General features: G+C 38.5%; 2 protein-coding genes and 2 long non-coding RNA genes across 9 annotated transcripts; 2 read left to right on the forward strand and 2 right to left on the reverse strand.

Moving 5' to 3' along the window:
- Nucleotides 1–711: 711 nt before the first annotated feature.
- Nucleotides 712–4268, reverse strand: LOC124305520 (uncharacterized). Its single transcript, XR_006908399.1, has 4 exons — nucleotides 4134–4268; nucleotides 3376–3549; nucleotides 1871–1993; nucleotides 712–1362 (listed from the first exon to the last, which is right to left on the reverse strand). It is a non-coding gene; the product is annotated as an uncharacterized LOC124305520 (long non-coding RNA).
- On the forward strand, nucleotides 4243–7746 carry LOC124305514 (solute carrier family 41 member 1-like). 2 transcript variants are annotated; one of them, XM_046765059.1, is made up of 7 exons: nucleotides 4243–4629; nucleotides 4702–5173; nucleotides 5623–5770; nucleotides 5874–6076; nucleotides 6150–6298; nucleotides 6386–6574; nucleotides 7524–7746. In XM_046765059.1, exons 1-6 carry the CDS (start codon nucleotides 4243–4245, stop codon nucleotides 6569–6571), a joined length of 1545 nt encoding a protein of 514 aa, XP_046621015.1. In that variant the 3' UTR covers nucleotides 6572–6574; nucleotides 7524–7746. The 2 variants fall into 2 exon arrangements, with proteins under 2 accessions (XP_046621015.1, XP_046621014.1); XM_046765058.1 differs by lacking the exon at nucleotides 7524–7746 and having other exon boundaries at nucleotides 6386–7269.
- On the reverse strand, nucleotides 7506–9361 carry LOC124305521 (uncharacterized). The gene is made up of 2 exons (XR_006908400.1): nucleotides 9066–9361; nucleotides 7506–8967 (listed from the first exon to the last, which is right to left on the reverse strand). It is a non-coding gene; the product is annotated as an uncharacterized LOC124305521 (long non-coding RNA).
- On the forward strand, nucleotides 9006–21368 carry LOC124305513 (solute carrier family 41 member 1-like). Of its 5 annotated transcripts, none has more exons than XM_046765057.1 (6): nucleotides 9006–9038; nucleotides 15403–15736; nucleotides 15882–16061; nucleotides 16743–17182; nucleotides 17392–17612; nucleotides 17693–21368. In XM_046765057.1, the coding sequence occupies exons 2-6, from the start codon at nucleotides 15452–15454 to the stop codon at nucleotides 18031–18033; spliced, it is 1467 nt and encodes a 488-aa protein (XP_046621013.1). In that variant the 5' UTR covers nucleotides 9006–9038; nucleotides 15403–15451; the 3' UTR covers nucleotides 18034–21368. The 5 variants fall into 5 exon arrangements, with proteins under 5 accessions (XP_046621013.1, XP_046621010.1, XP_046621012.1 ...); XM_046765054.1 differs by lacking the exon at nucleotides 9006–9038 and adding an exon at nucleotides 9324–9954; XM_046765056.1 differs by lacking the exon at nucleotides 9006–9038 and adding an exon at nucleotides 13147–13422.
- Nucleotides 21369–21610: the final 242 nt, after the last annotated feature.

Below are 21610 nucleotides of genomic sequence, written 5' to 3' on the forward strand. Positions count from 1 at the left end.
GACACGTGTAAGTTATTAATGTCGAACAGTTACAGCTGTGAACAAAGTTTTCAACTTTTTTTTATCCCAATTTCCAATATTAAGTCATGGGTAAAACCCTGATGAGCCTGGCCAGGTCAGAGTGATGAATAAATAAGAACCACGGATGATTGAAAAGTCCATAAGTTTTTAATTTATGAAAATTTATACTAATATTTTCTTATATTTGGGTTAATTAGGTACTTTCAAATTATTGACACCCGGTGTCTACGTTCATAGGAAGCGCCCTTTCAAACTTCTGCGGGCATTTGCCATTCGTTTGAACGCGGTACCGTTGTGCAGGTCGGCTGCCGAGCCGAGGTCTCATTAGATTGGTAGCACTGAGAACGGGGAATCACGTCTCAGCGTATCTTCAGCACGCTGAACTCTGCTTATACTGGAATGTACTTATATCTACTACGCTGACCGTGCCGAGAGAGAGAGAGAGAGTTACAACGGCTGCAGAGTGGTATCTCGGATCTTTGTCCTCCACTACTCCTGGTATACCAACAGTTATAAATCAAATTTATTGGTATCGAGATCTTTGTCGGTGCTACTCGTGGTAACCTCATATGATACCTTCTCTTTCGGCATGCAGCAGTCTAATGGAGCGTTTCAGTTGCAAGAGAGATCAGTGTTTTCTGCCACCTGTAAAATAATAAATGAAACGGCAAAAGAAGAAAAAAGGCTTTATTAATAATTAATCAAAATCACTACATATGTATTAACTTTTTTTCCGAAGCCCAAATTTATTTAATATGAATTATATAATACGTAGTAATGGTATTTCCCCGTAGATGCTTCAGCCTCGATTATTCAATTTTACTCAATTACTGTTGAGTAAACATGTATAAATCTTCGCCCTACTAGTTTGTATCCAATTGTCTTGAAATAACAATTGAGTTACGTCAAAACGATTTAAATTATGCTCAACATAAATGAAACTCAACGATTGACGCTTATTCTTATTTGCTTATTTATATAGTTCAACTTTAACAACTTTAAGTTATTTCTACAAAATTGAAAACCCATCCTGTTCTCAGCTTTGTTAGTGACTAAAATATGAATTCTTGGTGTTTGATTTTACGAGAGTATCAATTTTCAAGGTAATAATAATTGCTGTACAGTTATTGTTTGAAGTTTGGACCTTTTGTGATTCGCAAATTTTTGAATTTTCGAACAGCTGGTTCTATGTAATGACCGTGACATAACATGTACTCAATTATTGACTGCCAGTATACTGTCAACAGTCTCATGTGCATGCTTACGTGCTTCTATTTCGGCTCCAGAATGAGCTCTGTCTCACTTTCAATGTATTTTCAATACTGGCAGTCGGTAATACAGCTGTAACAGTAAGGATTAGCAGAGTCCTGAATTTAAAAATTCTGATGTAATTTAACCTGAAGAGCATTCGTTATATTTGAAATTTCCCCAATTATTTCTGAGTATACTATAGTTTCTTATTATTACGAACAAAATAAAGTTTACAATTTCATTCGAATGGAAAAATTTTCAAATTATGCTTGAGGTGCTTGCAGCTGCTATACTGCAACGATCAGAATATGCGATTTCATAGGCAAATGTGATGGAAACATTCTAGTTCCAACTAATCAACTCATTCTGACTGGTAAAACAAAATGATAATTTTACACATTTATGAACATACCTATAATATAACGCAATTGAGTTCCGAGCATATGTTAATATGACTTTGTGTTCAACATTTCAGTTTGTTCTGATACTGCGTCATCTCGAGTTGATAACACGTCGCGCTACTCGTATACGGATAAAAATTGACTAATTGTAAGCTTACCACCGGCGCAAAATCACCGATACGTACTAGTATACTTACATACGCGTCACAAGTTTGCTTCGCTGAGCAGTGCCACGACTCTATTTGTACATATGCCGAATACACACGCTCGACTAACCCCGCGGTAGTAAAATAATATCCCTGAAAACTGGAGAGTGAATCCTGGAAAGAAAAGAACACAACGTTGCAGACGTTGCAGTGAGTTCTGATAATAACGAACAGTGCGGTTGAACGAACGATTCGAACGCACGTTGGCCGTTGCCACGCGTTTAAATGGTGAGCGCGCAAGACGTTTCAGGTAGGTAGACGCGTAAACAAGGATAGAAACAAGCCCCGGTGCAGGCGATCCAGGTAGCTGCAACGAAAATTCACAATACAGGACGAAAATTGACGTTGCATGGTAAGAACGGTGACAAATGCAAGATAGTTTGCGTGTAAGGTTTGAAACGTGGATCATGGAGAAAAAAAACCGGTGTGAAATTTAGGTTCGTGGAATATATTTTCAGGTTATGTATGTAGGGTCGAAGGTCCTTCTGCTACTCATTATGCCTATGTAAACTGTTTTTTTTCAAATATGTCAACAATGGAACGAGCTCTGAACGCGGTAAAGTTTCGACGGTTTAAAAATTTCAAATTAGAGGTATTTTTGTAACTGTGAATGAACAATTTTTTCAGTTGAGATAAGAGGTCCCAGACAGCACGAAACTTAACGGCGTCAAAAAGTTGTCTCATGCGGCACTTTTTCACGTCTCTAACCTCCCAAGGACGTATTTCAGGCACAAAGATATCTTTTAGGCGTTGAGAAATGGCGTATAAGCCATCATTTACACGTCTTTTTGACGACTTTAAGTTTTGTGCTATCCGGGCTCATTGATACCTATCAGATAAGTTAGCACAGATAATTCAATCTAGAACATTAACTGATTATAAAGCATTGTTCCAAGTCAAATCTTTTTTTGTTGAATACACAACTTGAATATTGGCTGAAACCTGCTAGTCCTCTGATTTATGGATAACCTCGATGAACGATAACACTCTGCTTACTTACCACAATCTCTGTTGCTTTGACCTTACTTTATGAAAAATATCAAAATAATGCATACGGTGCAGGCAGTAATCGATATGAATCCATTAGAGTGACACTCTCTTCGTTTATGTAGAACTGTAGTTGAACTGATATGTAGTTATTATAATGTATATCGTAAGGTTTGGATTACATGTTGCGCTCAAGGGGATATGAAAACTGTGAAATGTATATTTGAAAAACCAGGGCCTTCGTTGATGAGGTTCATTCATACCTGATATATCTTTTTTATATTGATACTTCATGCATGAAAAAATATCTTGTTCATCCAAGCAGTGATCCAATTATTAATTGACCTGGTTCCTCACGTTTGCTTTTACTAGATTTATACATCAATACAAGCAACAGTGTCTGAGGGAATCACGCATTTTTACTGACAACTATTGGTGAACTGCTAAAATATAAATGACTTTTGATAAATGTTCTCAAGTAACTATATATGGTTAAATGAAAATGTTACCAATTTGAGTGTTCGTATCCCCTTAAATCATCCACTAAAGCTAGGCCTATATCACGTTTTAACCCAGTATTTGTATCTTTGTTTTTATCCAGAAAATGATCATGAAGACCTCTGATAAAAGAACGGTGAGTCCCTCAAAGTGGCAATATTTGGCATGGATGAGTATGCATCTTGCTGTAACAAAAATTCAACCATGATATTTACGAAGCTAATATACCTTAAGCATGCATTTTTTGTTAACAAAATTCAAATATTTATTCTTAAAATGTACAGATTACATTTTTGGTTGGTGATCTTATTACTTTGGTGTAAAAGTTATTTCACGTCGTTCAGAACAGAAAATTTTGTCATAATAATTTTTGTAACGTATGTAAAAATGTTCAGAGAAATTTTGTCCACAGCTTTGCAAAATTGTCCTTATATATGTGAAATCTGTAGATAACCATTGCTCCGCGATGACACAGCTGAATTGTAAAAAATTGATTAATACGAGCTTGTCGATCGATAATACACTTCTTTTATTTATTCTCATTTGTAGAAAATTTCCATGCTTCCGTGAAGATTATTATACAATCAAAAAATTAATTATCATCTTTTCATGAAGCAGTTGCCAAGGATTTGAAGCTTATGAAAATAGTTTTAGCTCTATATTTAGTCTACTGAGCCCTAGCTTTTGCATCCAGCTCAGATTCAGATGGTTCGCTTGCCTGGTATTACATTTTCTCTTCACTGACCGCGAATTCGACACGTATTGTTACGTCAAGTCTCTGATGTTTTACTCCTGATCGATATGATAATCGTTAACTAAATCACGTAATTACTGTTCTCAGTGTTTTGTAGTGACCTACAAAATCGTGGCAAAGAAAAATGGACGGAGCCGATAACGTTGTAACAACTGCTGTGAAGGAAAAGAAGCTATTACGGTATCGAAAACAACCAGACAAATTATATACCTTCAAGATGGTTGGTTCAGGTGGCGAGGAGTCTGTAAATGTCAACATGACTGACATTGCAATGGAACTCCAACCAGACTCAGAATTTGAAAATAGTGACGATGACACAAGGCATTTGATATCTCAAATACCATCGTCAATGATCAAAGGATTGAGAAACAACAACAACCACCGCAAAATAAATAACGCGCATCAGCCGGAGGATGAGAATGTCTGGTCGATATCTGTTCAAATGTTTATCCCATTTTTACTTGCTGGTTTTGGCATGGTTGCCGCTAGCCTGTTGCTTGACGTCGTTCAGGTACGTTGAGAACATCTCTTACCCAGCTGGGTTCGAATCGCATACTGCAAACTCATCGGTGTATCTTTTCAGCATTGGGCTGTCTTCAAAGTAGTTTCTGAAGTATACATACTAGTGCCTGCTCTACTAGGTCTAAAAGGCAACCTCGAGATGACACTAGCCTCTCGGTTGTCAACCCAAGCTAATCTCGGCCATATGGATACCAGGAAACAGCAATGGACGCTGATTGCTGGTAACCTTGCATTGATACAATGCCAAGCAATGGTTGTTGGTTTGCTAGCATCGCTCGCTGCCGTCATACTGGGATGGATACCAGAGGCCCACTTTGACATAAATCATGGCCTCCTACTGTGTGCCAGTTCACTACTGACAGCATCTATTGCTAGTTTTATTCTGGGTCTTGTTATGGTCGCAGTTATATTATTGTCCAGAAAGATGAACATCAATCCAGATAATGTAGCCACACCCATTGCTGCGTCGTTAGGAGACCTGACGACGCTAGCACTCTTGTCTTGGATAGCATCGATGTTGTACAACGCAATTGGTAACTCGTTTATTCATTTCGATACCATTTTTTTCTGTTTAAATAACTGACAACGCGTTTGGTTAGCTCATGCTTCTAATTTTCTATATTCGTATATCCGAGACACAAGCAAGTCGTTATTTCTCTTCAATGGCCTTGACTACAGCTGCTTGTACTCTAAAAGTAAATAATACCTCTTTATTTATTTTATACCCATACACTAGTCGTTTGAAATAATACGAATATCAAGTAGTAAACTGTCGTGGATGTTTGATGTAACACAACGGTCCACAACTTTGTCATTCCTAGATGGCGTACAAATTTTTGATAGAATTTTCGTAGCAACCACTACAACGTAAATTTCGAAACATTCGAATAAGCTATATTCTACAACTTGTGTTAAATTGAAATATTCAAGATTTTCCATTATTGCATAGATTTTGCGAATTATATTAATTCACAATTTTCAGAATATGCTCCATGGATAGCACCGCTTGTCACAGTCATTTGTATAGTTGCAACACCTTTTTGGGGATATATTGCAGCGAGTAATCCATTTACAAGAGAAGTATTGAATCATGGGTGGACACCTGTGATATCAGCGATGTTAATCAGCAGGTACTACAGAGATTATGTACATATTTTCTTATACATAGAACTTGAGAAATGTTTGCTCGGTTTTCCACGTCATTAGAAAACAAAATCAATTTTCGTCTTTCAGCATCGGAGGTCTCATATTGGACTTTACGATATCGACCTATAAGGGCATAGCAGTTTTTCAGCTAGTCATTAATGGGGTAGGGGGGAATCTGGTGGCTGTCCAAGCGAGTAGAATTTCAACATCGTTACACAGAAAGCAAATAACTGAGCACCATGAAATTCCAACAATTTGCATAAGTCCGGTCCACGCGTTTCTTGATCCAGGTACGAGAAATGCAAGAATGAATTGACAAGCTAGTGCGAGAGAGCGTAAGAGTACTGAACTTCTTATTTTCAGGTGGACATGCCAGAACTGCTAGAGTTCTAATAATGATGGTGGTGCCTGGTCACTTGATATTCAGCTATACTATAAGTTATCTCCAAGCTGGACATACGACGCTGACCCCAATATTTATAATCATATATTTATTTGCCGCCCTGCTGCAGGTAGCTTTAAATTCATACTTTTAAGAATAACGATAAACTTGTATAAAAGCCAAGTTAATCGCAACACACATGCAATATCGTTAACAGGTAATACTACTGCTGTACATAGCACAATTAATGGTTGTCTGGATGTGGACACTTGGTATGGATCCGGACAGCTCTGCAATACCATACTTAACAGCTGCCGGTGATCTTATAGGAACTGCGCTGCTGGGTATAGCTTTTCACATTCTCTATGCCATCGGCGACGGAGATGCCGATGTTGGAGATTGAAAGGTGCGTTTATTTTTTATACGAAGAATAGAGTGATATATGAATAATTCCTAGAAGGCTTTTGAAAATGATTAGACACTTTCTCATCTGCAGACATTTGATAAATAATCAACAGATTTATCCACTGCCATAGAACAGCTAATGAATGCAAGTATTGGAAGTGATAAAAGATTGGCATCGATCATATCATTTGCATACTTTGTATTTGTGTTAAATGTTTTTTCAACTCTCGACAAATATGCTCCAAATTTAATGAACTTAAAACTTGATATTTTCCGTATTCTTCAGATAGATTAGACCAAAAGTGATATGAATATTATCATTATTATTACTCCTAATATTTTTATTGTTGTTATCAAAGCATTTCAACAATTACAAGAATTTGTTTTTAATGCTTTGCCTTACAAATATCTGAAAAGATTATGCCAGTATAATATATTAGCCAGATGAATTAATTTTTAATTATTACAGCTAAGTGTAAGATACATAAGTATAATAAGACATATTTAGTGTAATATTTTTTATCGCACGATATCAGAAGTAATTGAACCAATTTGTACAATTAGTGATCGGTTGACCTAAGATTATAGTTAGGTAATTTGGTTAAATATTAAGAGTTTGCAATTGCCATAGAACTTTATCAAAATATTTAGGTATATTTCTTTCCTATTAAATTGTGTCGCCATATATATGTATATGTATATATACATATATTATATTCTAAGATTTTGTTTGTTTCTCAATTTTCTTTACTTAATCTAAGTCCTATCGTGGCAATCACTATTTACTTATGTACAAAAAAATTACAATAACGCGAGCTTAAGATAATTTTTTTTTTTTTTTTTATGACACGTTTACCTAGTCCTGGACTACTTGTGCCTTTTATTTGCTGCTTCATTTTATCACCGTCGAATTAATTATTTTTTGAAAATGCTTATTAATTTGTCCATAGACGGATCATAAGTAAATCAAAGTTCCGCCATTGCACCGACATATTTCAAATAGATTTTCAACGGTTTCTCAAATGCTCATCTCGGTGACTTACGTCACGTGAACACCGTACAGGAATGTATAGTGAGTTCGCGTACGGACAATTTTTTATATCAGTAATGTTTAACCTATCCAAGAAACCAAAATTTGTCGATAAAATATACCTGTACATGCAGTTCTGAATAAAATTTTCTGTACGTACATTCGGCAATTTTTGACAGATTGATAACAATTTTTAACCTGAAATTCGAATTTTATCAAATTAGTTTGAGAATTCCGCGCAACGTGTACTACACCTTATAAAAAAATATAACCAAATGACTGACTGCGACTAAATTTCTATCTTTTCGACTGAGCTGGAAACGTCTGGATTTCGTATGTTTGATTTTCGAACGTGTATCTCGTGAACCGCTACCGATAAAGCTGGGAACAGTCTTACTATCCAGATCCCACTATTTTCGTTAGAAGCAGTCACTGCTTATGTTATTTTATATGCTGTGAACAGACAAAATATGGTCTTCCCGTATTCACCAAAGCGACCAAAGCGTATACCACAATGCTCACGAATGAACAAATTGTGCAGTATTAATCCGTCAATAGTAGACGCACAACGCGACATGGAGCGAACTGCCAATTTTCAGTTTATGTACATGACGCGTAGAAACTAAAGGCCAAATCCCTGTAATTGTAATTCATATCTCTTTTCGTATGTAACGTAACGACTCATTGTGTTATGAATCGCCCTCTATAGGTATGTACATATAGGAGATTTGCGAGCGCAAGTGACGCATGTGCGACAACGATATGTCATGATGAATGCGTGACAGATCACTATCTTCCCCACAGCCATTATTACACACAATCACCAGTCAACTGTTTAATAGAGAAATCGTCTTAAACACACGCCGCTACACTCGTGTATGCGTATTTGTACAGTTGTAGGTATTACGTTATGCACTATGTCAAATTCATACGGCACTCGAATCACATGACCTGCAACGATCATTTTAGATCAGTTATTGCAGCACGTTGCCAAATTAATTGTCACCGTTGTCTCTAATGAATCAGTGATTCTACAAATGAGTATCATTCTTGCCGGTATTTCTTCTTTCCGACCCTCTGTCACGTTTTGAAGGTGGCCGTGAACTCTTTCAGCCAGGTACTGGAGTAGTAAAATAAGTTTTATCGCTGTAACGTCTCGTTCCGTTTCACAAACAAAGTGTCATGAAGTGTTTGATCTTGTGTAGTCGGTCGGTAGATCTCTTAATATTTTGGGTAACCACTCCGCTAATTGATCCCATAATCACTGTAAACTTGTCCAGCGTACGTTATACTCAAAGGTAAACAATGAATTTTATAATAGACAATATCGAGCTCACTGATGAAGACGGTAGCAATGATTGAGTCTGGAAGAATGAGGACAACAAGCGTGTGTTCAAGAAGCCCTTTCCGCCTTTTCATTGTTGGATAAGAGTCGGTTAGTCGTTCATAATTATTTGCTTACCAAGTCGTTCGTCGCGACGCGTTATGTCCACCATCCACCCACACCTCAAGCTCTTGTAGTACCTTAATTCTCATTCGCAAACTTCGGCTGCTCCGTACTCGATCCAAAGTATATACATACGCAACAAGAACCCCGTGCCAACTTCTCACCCTCCTCCTTCTCCTCTTCCTCCTCCTCCTCCTCCTCCTCCTCCTCCTCCTCAAATCAACAACTTGCTAAGTTTTATTCACCAGTGCTATGTCCAACATCGAACGGTGTGGAGCATACATCACTGTTACGCATTATACCTATATAGCAACGATCAAACGACGAGCGTAACACCAACTGGGAATGAAATAGTTGGATCCGTCAGTAAGGATTAACTCAGTCGTCGCGGGCAACGTTTTACAGCCTCTTCGTCTCACTCCGTTTTCTCCCTTCTCGCGATCCCAGGGAGTTTTCCATTTTTTTCATTTTTTTTTTCTTTCATCTTCTTGCAACCAAGTTACTCTTACTGACACAGTTGTAGAGAGAAAGGAGACATTTTTTCCGACCTGAATGGGGTGAACTGCTGATATGTATAAAAGCAGTACGTGACAACTTTATTCAGTCGATTAGAATTAGTGCGACAAAACTTTAATAAATAAATTAAAATATCCTCTTCAATTGGAAAATATAAAATTTAAATACGAAGAAGATAAAAAGCGGGTAAACAAAACACGAGAAAAAGAACAGAAATCCGTTTATTTGTTTAAAATGAGTGGTGAATATTTATAAAATGTTGCCGATTTTCAAGTTCCATTGCCGAATTACTTGATTTACAAATATTGATCAAATGCGAAATCAGAGGAAAAACTCCACGTTCATTGAGGTGAGGAAGAAATGTCACAGCTGACCTCCAGTGATCGTCGTAAGTAGAAGATTTCGTTTGTAACGTAGTACAAAATGTGATAACGTACATGTTACATGTGATCCGTTTGACGATGGCATTCTTTAACGGTATTGCTCATTTTCTCTTGGACCACCACTTGAGATGGGTGGCTGAGGTAGCTCGAGGGTAAAACGAACTCTTGTTTCGTGAAGTATTTTTGAACAGGTGTAGATCGAATGTATATTCGTAAGAAACTTCGGCTTCTTGGGCGAAGTTTTATAAAAGTAACAAAATCAAATTAACGTATATTTTCATAATTGTTTCTAAGTTATGCCAGTTTTACGTTACAGCACACATACCTTTCACTAATTGTAAGCCTAAGAAGATGAACTTGCCTTTAGAGATATACTTTATGTTATATTAGCGTTACCATTTTGCAAAAATATCCCACCAACAGTGCTGTAACTGATATGAGCCTTTTCAAATTTAATTCCTTGGAAACAATAAGGTGGCTGATCGGTATCAGCAGCATCGCATCCGAGAATTGCGTAAAAAAAGGAACGCAAGCAGCTACGTCATCGCTGCCTTAATGTTTTTACCGCGAATCTTAAATATTGGTGCAGCTTGTTGACTAGAAATTAGTGTCCATCCCAATGATTTTCAACCTTATTTTTTTATTCTTCACCTTCGATTGGGTTAACAATTGAAATTGCAACCGCAGAAGGTGGGACGCTAGCATTAATATTGTAACAGTGGTTCCAAAAAATGAATACGTTTGACAATTACGTTGCTACTATTAATGACTTGCAGAAAATTTGTGTGTCGCACATTACAGAAAGGTAGAAAAACAGTAGAGTCACCAATTCGTACGTCTGCAAATGATCGTAGTACCAGTAACAGTTCTTTTGGCAGTTAATATTTTGTATTCCGTGTAGTGTGTTGTATTGCAGTCCAATTTGATTGGTTGGTCAGAAGTGTTTAGTAGATAATATATGAGTTTTATATGAGATACAGGCACCATTGGTGATTCGACTCAGTTCTACACTTGCTTATTTGCATACGTAATACAATTAAACCGGAAAGTTACCCATCGTAAGCGATTCAGAGACAGCTTTGAGTAATCATCTGCAGCGGTATTAGTTCTTGGCACATCAATGCAAAGTCGTCGTAAGGTGCACTCTGGGAGGTTAATGGCTAACTGTTGACCATGAATCTGGTTGCAATGTCAATCAGATAAGTCTATTACGGATTGTACTCTGGGTTTAAATCATCTCCACTGGCATTTAACTGTCGGTCTGCCAGCTGGAAGCAGTTCCTCTGCGTCCTTCTCAACGACTGGTAGACCTAGTTAAGACATTGACTTGACCTGCACACGTGTGTTGTCAGTTATGAATGAAGACAGGAAGACCAGAGATGAGAATCAATTCAACTAAATATGATGATGACAAGTGATATCCAACTTTTGAAGACTCTTGCTTGCGTTTAGGAAATCCATGTTTTCCACTGGTTTGTAAGCAGTTGTTTGTTTATTTAAAAGAACAACATAAGGCAATGTGAAACCGCGTAAATACGGTTCGTAACAGTTGGCACGACCGTGAGATTACGAATGATTTGAATACCTGTAAGTAGAATTCGTCGCTGTTACATGTTCGCTCGTAAGCCCATCTCCGTAAACGTGATTTTCTTAACAAGGTCAGAAATTCCTATGCATTGGTTTATCAATACTGGTCTCGCGATTTACGAATCGAAAACTTTATTCAAGTTTGTTGAACGGAGGATCGATCACCCACGTACGACCTTAGACTCACTTACCAAAACCATCATTTAGAACGATTTCATTCTTAAGAGCGATGGGTATAAGAGGTTCAAAAGTAACACTTCCGGTTACAAATTAACCGCTTAACAACTTCTAGCCTAAGCAATACGAACTCGGCGTCTTTGGAGTTTCAGCTTGACGGTACGTACGTACGTACATTGGTCAAAGCAATTCTCTACTTAACAAACTACGACTTCCTGACAGAATTTTGACCGAACTTACTTCAACTTAACACGAATTACCTTTATTTAAAGACAGAAAAATAGTGTCGATCACTGAGAAGTCGTGACATAATTGACTGCTCATCCGACCGAAAAAGAGAATATTGTTCAAATACTAACCTCGAATTGCAAAAAAAACTTCTCTGATTCAATGGAGTAGGCGACCTAGGCTGAACCATACTTGGTATCGTTGAGCTTTTGTCATCTCGTTCGCGTATACGTAGAGAAATCGGAGAACAGATGCATTCCACATAAATTGGTTAGTCCTGAATTTGCATACCGTAGAGATACTCATCTTCCATAAGCTACCCGGTCTTTGAGCATCAGACTAAATTGAGTAAACCGTTTTGTTCTAGCAGTTGAGAGTCGCGTAGATAAATTGCCGAGTGGAATTTACGCGACAATTAGGAGTGTTCGTATAACGTGTCGTTTCGATTTTTTTATTACGGTACCAGAAACAAATCCAGCGATTCAACAATTGCCTTGAACGTTTGTACTGCCGTCAATTGTGGTAAGATTGCCTGGATACGGGAAACTTCGTCCATATGGCGCAAAAAACTATTCGTGTAAGTGCTTTTCTTGAAAAGAGTCCCAAAGTTATTCAAATTTGCCTATAGTGTAAACTTTGCACAACTTAGATTTTGGAGTTGTTGATTGAGTAATCTGTTTTTTGCTCAATGCTGCCCCAGTAGACAGCATTTAATACAGAAGCTAACAATTAAATCTTCTCGCAAAATAAATACGCGCAGTCAAGAAAGCAGGACGCAAATAAGTACAACACCTCGAATCCATTGGTTTACGTACCGCTAAATTGGTGAGGTCAAATACCAAAAGATTGTAGAAAATCAGCAACGCTCCAACTATGATTCTAGATTACGCCGAAGACATAGCGAGCGAATGAACAGTTGAGTTTGAAATTTGAGCTTTTTCCGGTTATCAGTTAAGAGTTGTAAACAATGCAATGCAGGAAAAAAATTGTAATGACAAAGGGAAGATCGTCCATGTTTTTTTATCTTGAAAATATTGATTGCGACATAGCATGCAACCGATTTTCCAGAATGATATGCAATATAATGAAAATCGGATGGTCGTCCTCCACTATCTTCACATATAACTCGTATTGTGGCGGATCAATAATGTCGCGGCTGCTCCATGGGTGTTTTCTCAGTCTGGCCTAGACATGCTACAGACGACTCGAACGAAGCATCGTCTTCAGTCGCGATGTAACCTCATGACGCGCTGGCCTGTTCCTGGCCTCCAGAAAATTCCATCCATGCTGGAAACTAAGGGCGTCCACTATCACGACCTTATTCGGGAACCGAGCCAATCCGTGCCTTAACCAAAGACTTACAACTGAGTCTCTGGACGAGGAGAAGAATTGGAATAAATTCTCGTAGATCGGGGATCAGATCAGAAAAATAAGGTATGGAGAGGGTGCAGTGCCACTGTGCAACAGCCGTCTATATAATGGTAATGAAATATCAGGGGCTTGACGTTAACCCCTCCAGAATGAAAGCACATGGCTAGTTGAACAACCAGATTCATAGTCTGCTCTGATAACCTCATTTTGTAATAAGAAACGCAAATGTCAATTGTATGATTGAAGCTGCTTATAAATTTGATCGCCAGCACTCATACTAATCTATTCATCTCTTGACTCACGGTCAATTATTGCTATTGCATATTTTATATTTTCAACACTTGTGGTTAACTCTTTATCGGGTTTATTATTTTCTTCGGTAAGTATGTGTCCAAATGTAACAATTTCGAGGGATTAACGGATGTGCTATCAGAAAACCTGTTGATTCGACTGTTCACTGAGTTACTTTGAAATGCAAAAATGCAATGGTAGACTTTACAGTTCCTTAGGTACACTTTGACTTATGATTTTGGAAAGCTATAAACATCGTGGTACCTCAGAGTACGCTGTCTGATTCTAGACAGCCGGTGGTACTCATCGAAAGTCGCGAGAGCTAAGGTTGCAAAAAGTTTTTGAGATCACTGCCAATTTTGTACATCCTTACTAAGCAAGGGATAGAATCTGCACTGTAATTGAATTGATAGACTAAAGAAAGACGAATGTTGACAAGTGAGAAAGACCCGCGAGAGATAGGCAAGCACAGAGCTCTCGTTAGATTTACAACTCTTCTTCTTGCCAGGCGCCGCATTGTTAATTACGCAATTCCTTTATTTGTATCTTAAATAACTCGGAGAAGCTTGTAGCGAGGTAGGAGAGTATGACTACTGGTATGGAAAGTCTTATCATTGTCGAAGAACAATTGCTATATATTGGTAGTATGTGCCGGAGTTAGGCCCAGTCGTAAGATGATAGAGGGTCAGGTACATTCACTTCCGGTACAGCAGCCGCCAGAAAAACATCCCAACTATTCCCCAACGATATACATCAAGTTCGACAAGTATGACGTTCATAACGACATTTCCATTGTCTCGTCAGTCCACCCATTTAACGAATGCCATGGGGATATTTTTTAGTGAAGTGAAAGTGACAAAAGCTACAAAACTGTTATAATATAATCACACGTAGTGAAGGTATAAGTGTATTTATGGGCATGTGGAATTTTTCAGTAATTTTTTCGTAAAATTTGCCTAAGAATTCTCAAATATTCAAGAGTGATCCGCCCGATTCTAAATGCAATATCAGTTCCTAAATTCACGTATCGTTCAATATACGGATAGCTTATTATAAGATTGAAAAGTAACGTTTCGTTAAGATTGAACTTGAAAACTTATTGTTAGATGAGCCTCGGTGAACGGTGCAAGCTATACAAATCGAGCTCACCGATCCGCACACTATGGCCGAAGTGAATCTATTCAGTTATAAAGTACTCACGGCACAAGTATTTACGCTAGCATATGAATGAAGATGATACAATTTCACTACCTCTCACGGTGCTCGCTGCTGTCACCAAACTGATCCCACTGAGAAAAATTTGATTTGTTACAGTAACTAGAAAAATTCAGCAAAACAGGTATCGTTAACAAAACTGTTTGAATAATGTTGGAATTACGAAAAACGAGGTACACGTAACCATTTTGCGCTATTGTCGATCCTATTTTCCAGTAATTGCAACGCAAAATCACTTTGTTCGGTTTACTGTACTTTTTTAGTTAAATAAGGCTTTAACATCAATTTATTGTCGCACAAGGATTAAATTTTCGCAACAGTTACAATAAAATATAGTAACAGTGATCGTAATGAGAAAGAATATTAACAGATACTAGACTTTCTGGTAACAGCTAGAACACTAATTTTCATTTTGTACCTGGAACTATATTTTTCGATTGGGGTAAGAAATGAAAATAGTTAAGGACTGAGCGGTAACCGGAACTAAAAATTTCTCTCAGTGCCGAATTGGCGAATACTGGACCGCAGCACAGGCCGAGCAGCTCTGAATTCACATTAATACGAGGTATCTTTTAATTTTCCAGTGGGCAATGTAAAGAGTCGTTACTATACAACAAAAGACATTCGTACAGGATGACACCGACGGGTGGCCGCTCGCGCACCGCTTCCGAATCAAACCCTGGAGCCGGTGCCTCGTCGGCCCTGTCATCTGCCGAGGAAGGGGCAGAGGTCAGCATGCTTGAAGATGGGGACGGAAATCGTCTTCCCGACATCGTGGTGGAGAGTAAACTTTATGGCAATGGTGCTGATGATGAGCCTATGGAATCATACTTGGCAATCACCATCCAAGTTTTTATACCGTTTCTGGTTGCCGGGCTGGGAATGGTCGGTGCGGGCTTGGTCTTGGATTTGGTTCAAGTATGAAAATTTCTAAAGCTAAATTCTTGGTATCCTGATGTGAAATTTAATACTGATAAGCAACACGCGCTGCAAAGTGCGCGCTGCGATGTTGACCGAAGCACAATCGAGCGACAGCTAACAGACGATGATTCAATTCTTGCAGCATTGGGTGGTGTTTGAAAGAGTAAACGAACTGATGATCTTGGTACCGGCACTCTTGGGACTTAAGGGTAACCTTGAAATGACCTTGGCATCGAGACTCTCTACTCAGGCAAACCTCGGACACATGGATACACCGAAACAGCAATCATCCATGATAGTGGGAAACCTTGTCTTGATTCAGGTGATGATGGAAAAAAAATATTTCAGACAAAGACAAACAAACGATGCATTTCCGACCTACCACACTGTCAAACGATAATGCATATCTACAATGCTCTAGCGCTTAATTTTAGACATGGTAAAATAATAAAAACACTTGTAGATGTGACGCATTTAATGAGGTAGGCAAGTAGATAAACACATTTTTCTCTTGCTTAAGCTACGGCTGTGAAAATTATCGCCAGCTGCTCACCAGGTGCACGTTTTCTTCGCGCAACTTGAAATAAATATGAACTCTTAACGGGCGTGTGTTGCTAAAGTCGACATCAAATTTCGGAATATAATGCGAACTTGCGAGATCCTCAAAGCACATTATCTTGCTTTAATGTTTGCTCTTCTGTTCTGACGTATAGCTCTTTGGCCTTCGTTTCAAAACTGTCTCTGGCTTGTTTGACTACTCGATAATATGATCTCTGATCAAAGAGCTAACTTTGTTTTCGGTTGAATGTTTTTACTTGATTCGAAAAGAATGAGATACAAAGGACCAGGCATAAAACAGCATCGTAGAATATTGCTCATCCCATTAAATTTTATAAGGTATCTTCGGGAAAGAAAAACACAGACCCACAGCCAGCAATGACGTATTATGAACTCCAGCGTCACGCTATGTAATCTTTCATCGTAATCTTTTTCTCCCCTACAGTGCCAAGCAATAGTCGTTGGTTTCTTGGGTTCAGTAGTCGCCATAGTGATGGGGGCATTACGGAACGGAACCGTATCACTGGACCACGCGTATCTCCTCTGCGCTAGCAGTCTTGTTACAGCGTCGCTTGCGTCGTTTGTCCTTGGTTTGATTACCGCTGGAGTGATTGTTTTTTCACGACATTGTCACATCAATCCCGACAACGTGGCAACGCCAATCGCAGCCAGCTTAGGGGACATCACCTCTTTGGCCCTCCTATCCTGGATTTCAACAATACTCTACGAATCCATTGACAAACAAGACTGGCTCGCGCCTCTAATTATAGCCTGCTACGTTCTGGTCACACCACTTTGGGTCTGGATTGCAAAAAAAAATGAACACACCAACGATGTTCTCTACACCGGCTGGACGCCAGTCATGATTGCTATGCTCATAAGCAGGTAAAGAAATATCCGCTTTCACGAGTCCGGATTTATCTGTCAATAGTTTCCTTTATCAATGCTACAACTCACTATAGTAATCCAGTGCATTCCGATACATTTTCTATCGCGTACAATTGACCTTGAAGTCACTTATAAGGTGTGAAAACTCCCACAATAGCAAAGCGCATGCTGCTCCAACAATTAACGATTAATTACTGTGAATTCAGTTGTGGAGGACTAATTCTGGAGTTCATGGTGTCCCGTTTCGAAAACCTGACAGTTTTCCAACCAGTAATAAACGGAGTTGGTGGTAACCTGGTCGCGGTACAAGCCAGCCGAATATCCACAGCCCTTCACAAGCAGGCTGACCTCGGAACTTTGCTGATACCGCCGGGTCTCGCTCATCCGGTAATCTTCATCACGCCGATAGCAAACTTTTTTGGAAAAGGTTGGAACGTTAGATTAGTGCCATCTCCATCTTCCTCGATTCGCCCATCTAATAATACCGGACAACCTTTTCGCTTTCAGGTATGCATGCCAGGACTACTCGAGTCCTGATGGCGATGGTGATACCGGGTCACGTGATCTTCATATATCTTATAAATTACATGAAGGATGGCAACGCATCCCTGACACCGCTCTTCGTATTCGTGTACCTTTGCGCGGCTCTACTTCAAGTAGCGGCTCTCCTTTACATTGCGTACATAATGATCCACTGGATGTGGAAACGAAAAATCGACCCCGACAATTCTGCTATTCCGTACCTCACCGCGATGGGTGATCTTCTCGGAATCAGCTTATTGGCAATAGCATTTCAATTCCTCTACCTCGTCGGGGATCAGGACTCTGACCTACCCCTTTCACCTTAACCGTAAGAGTATGCTGGCAAATAGTCTCCCAGGTTAACTTATCTCCACGCATATTGCCAATCCGAGAAATGGTGACTTGTCGATGTTGGTTCAGCGTGACGTTGAATAAATCCTTCAATACCTCAAACCCCAGACGATCAAATTAAAGGTTCTTTTAGCGGGTAACGGCGAACTGTTGACAAACCAACTGCAATTGCAATTGTCATCTATACGGAAAGTCTTTGTTTTCACTCGTGGTCTTGATCACTTATTGCTGGAGGTAAAATAATTTCCATTCAATGATATTATTATTCGGTGTTACAGGCACCCTCCAGTTCCCCCAAGGATTTTTTATTTATTCGAAGAATCAGCTGAAATTTCTATTCGTAAACGATACTTGTACGTCAGTGTGCGTATGATGTTATATCGAATTATACAATATACTCGTGGAAAAACTTCGAAAGCAAATTTAAAAACCTACAATACATAGCAGTATAAGTAATTGTCAAATGGATATAAGAGAAGAATATATTTTTCAGTAGTTTTACGTGTATATAGTAAAGTATGTATTGTTGAAAGGTTAGCAACCAACGACCGTAATTCTTGAAGGCCAAAATTATCTTAGCGGAAAAAGTCTCGAATGCCATTAAAACCAAAATATATAAATAATGCAGATAACTGAACATAACGAAAATGACTGTATTCGCAGGTACGAGTATAGCAGGAAAAAGTTATTTAATAATAATTATTGAGGTTACAACTATTACTTGGCTACAGTGAATATAGCGGATTGCATCATAGCATGCAGAAAATACAGCGAAGTTTTATTTACTTGGGGAAATGAATAAATGAATAAATAACCAAAAATCGGTGGAAAATTACCAAAGGATCACACAGACTAAATTAATAAAAAGCTGTGGATGAAATATCAACTCTTTTTTAATCTATTTCACGCTCTATTATGTTTATTAATCCGGATAATGCGGCGAATTGATCACTCTTGCGTTGTTACTTTATGTCAAAATATAGTTTTTCATTCTTTTATAAGTACACCTGTGTAAGTACGTATTGAACGTACACACAATACGTGGTGCGCACGATTAGGAAGGAATAATGAAAAAATCACAAGCTCTTGAGTCAAAATTAAAATTGTTGAGGATTCTGTATCCCTCGGTCGTCGTGTCCAGATAAAGAACAATCACCAGCAAAGAAATTAATCCAAGCTCAACAATCTAGCGATTGTTGTAATTTTTTGACATATTTCCTTACTTTTATTACTATAATTTAATTGTTTCCGCAGGAACCGGGTAACCCTACCTATGAACGTAAATCTCCATCGTATATGCAATGGAAATTTAGCGTGGAGCACTACTGTGAAAAAACTTGGTCAGTTTTTTTTAAATTTAAGAAGGAGAATACGATAGCAATAATAACGGACGAACGCCATCAACCTGGGATTAACGTCACCAGCGCTACCCTAGTGGACATTGTGAGAGTCACATTGTGATTTTTCTCTTTTTTTTTGGCCGTAAATAAAGCCAAAACGCCTATGTCGATGTGTTTCAAAACTGCAAGTGATCGTGATTAGGGTCTACTGCGCATGCGTTACTATTGCCATCGTTGTCGCACACACTGTTGAACAGATCATCACTCGATTACAGCAATCCTAACGACATTAAACTGAACAACGGAATCTGATTCCGTTAGAAAAGTCATCTACGGCACCCCACTATCAGAGTTACAGGACGTGTATATAAACGACCATTTCCGGCAGGAATCCGCATCTTACCTCTGATTTCTTTGATCACAGATAGGATGTGAGAAAGAAGGTGACGCCACCGAGCCTAAAAATGTGAAGCACTGCTCATTTGCAAGGTTCACTGATTATGAGCTTCGTGAAAAGCGCCAACTTTCATGGAGATACAATTAGACGTAGCGTAAGCGGGTGTTTCACACAGGCATCAAATGAATGCGCGCAATAGTGGAAGTAAGTCGCGTCCAGCTTGTTCATGCACATACGACACTCGCAATTATAATTGAAAACTAAATTAGATTATACCTTTATATAACCTGAGCATGTTTTACGCGTTTTTCCATGCGTGTTTTCCGTACATAAAGTACCCGTATCTACGACGATCGAGTGTGTCTGCAAATGCGCATGCGCGTAGTACAAAAAAGACCACTTTTAAGTAGATAAAAGTGATCTTTTCTGGACTACGTGCTCGCACCGTCACAAAAAAATCTGACATTACGCAACCCTAACTTCAATTTCACGCTTCGTGAATAAACGCGTAACACACTATTGCTATATAGAGAATCGTGTGCAGCAAGAAGGCAACGCTCTTTTCGCCTCGCGTATTTGCTATATTTGTCTCCGGCTCACCTACAAATCGTATTGCAAACTTACGCTCGGCCCGCAAATATCGAGTTTGCCTCCTTGTTACACAATGCACTATTCTCGACCTCTCAGCAATCGTATACGTGCTTCCGCAGCGTTATGGTACAGATATTTCTGCTGGAAACCGTTAACCAAACCGTTGCTAGATTCTCCAGTCAACGAGCGATCACAGGCGAAGAAGAGGAAGAAGAAGAAGAGGGCTGTGGAATCACCTTTCTCACGTTGCGGTCCCGCCACTTTTTTGTTGGGTTGTTATTTGGGTTGTTTGCTTGGGTAGGTTGGTATAAGTTATACCGTATAACGAAAGATACATATCTTCATCCTATTCGGAATCCCATTTCACGGTTGCATAATTAAAGTGTGAAGTATTAAATACTTCCTTGCGAGAATTAACATTAGGTTCGACGTAGTGCAGCTTTCCCGATAATTCAGAATTCTTCGTATTAGGTGGCATTAGTTATAACTATATACGTAATGGAACTGCTATTTTTCTGCTAGCAGATAACTATAAATAGCATACATTTTTCAACACAAGAAGGTTCATGTGCTTTACTGTCATGATAAGCTATCGGATAAAATACCATGAACAAACAAATATTATTTCTTGTTAGCTACGTGCAGATTTTTTTGGATAAAAGGTTGAACAAACTAAGAACGCATAAAAGACGGAAACATCTCATAATATTGATCTGAATATATTTTCATTAAAACATAAATGTTGGATCGATGAGATAACAAAATGAATTTACAAAATAATACAATTCAAAGTTGCAGTTTATATTACAAATTACTTTAGGGTGTATATACATGTCTATGTAATTATTCTGTGAACGATTGTAAATAATTTTCAATTCATATTTAAATGAATAATTTACTATTACGTATGATATATCTTGTATGTTTTGTGGGCGCCAGGTTTATCGTGAAACACGTGATTAACTTTACTTAATTTCGGTTACGCGAAGTTTTAAAAATCATATTCATTTCACAATTAATTCAGCAACACGTTTGAATTATTCGAATTTCTTTTGCACAGAGTTCTAAGATTTCACCCAAATTGTATCAGCTTTCAATCGTCCGTCACATCAAATCGGTAAACAACTGCAAACGATTCTAATAAAATTCTCCTTTGTCGTACGGATTCCGTTTAAAAATTCACAGTCACCTTCATTTCGTGAAACTAAAATTACATTCACGACA

This window comes from Neodiprion virginianus, chromosome 5 (assembly GCF_021901495.1).
Source record: "Neodiprion virginianus isolate iyNeoVirg1 chromosome 5, iyNeoVirg1.1, whole genome shotgun sequence".
NCBI lineage: Eukaryota > Metazoa > Arthropoda > Insecta > Hymenoptera > Diprionidae > Neodiprion > Neodiprion virginianus.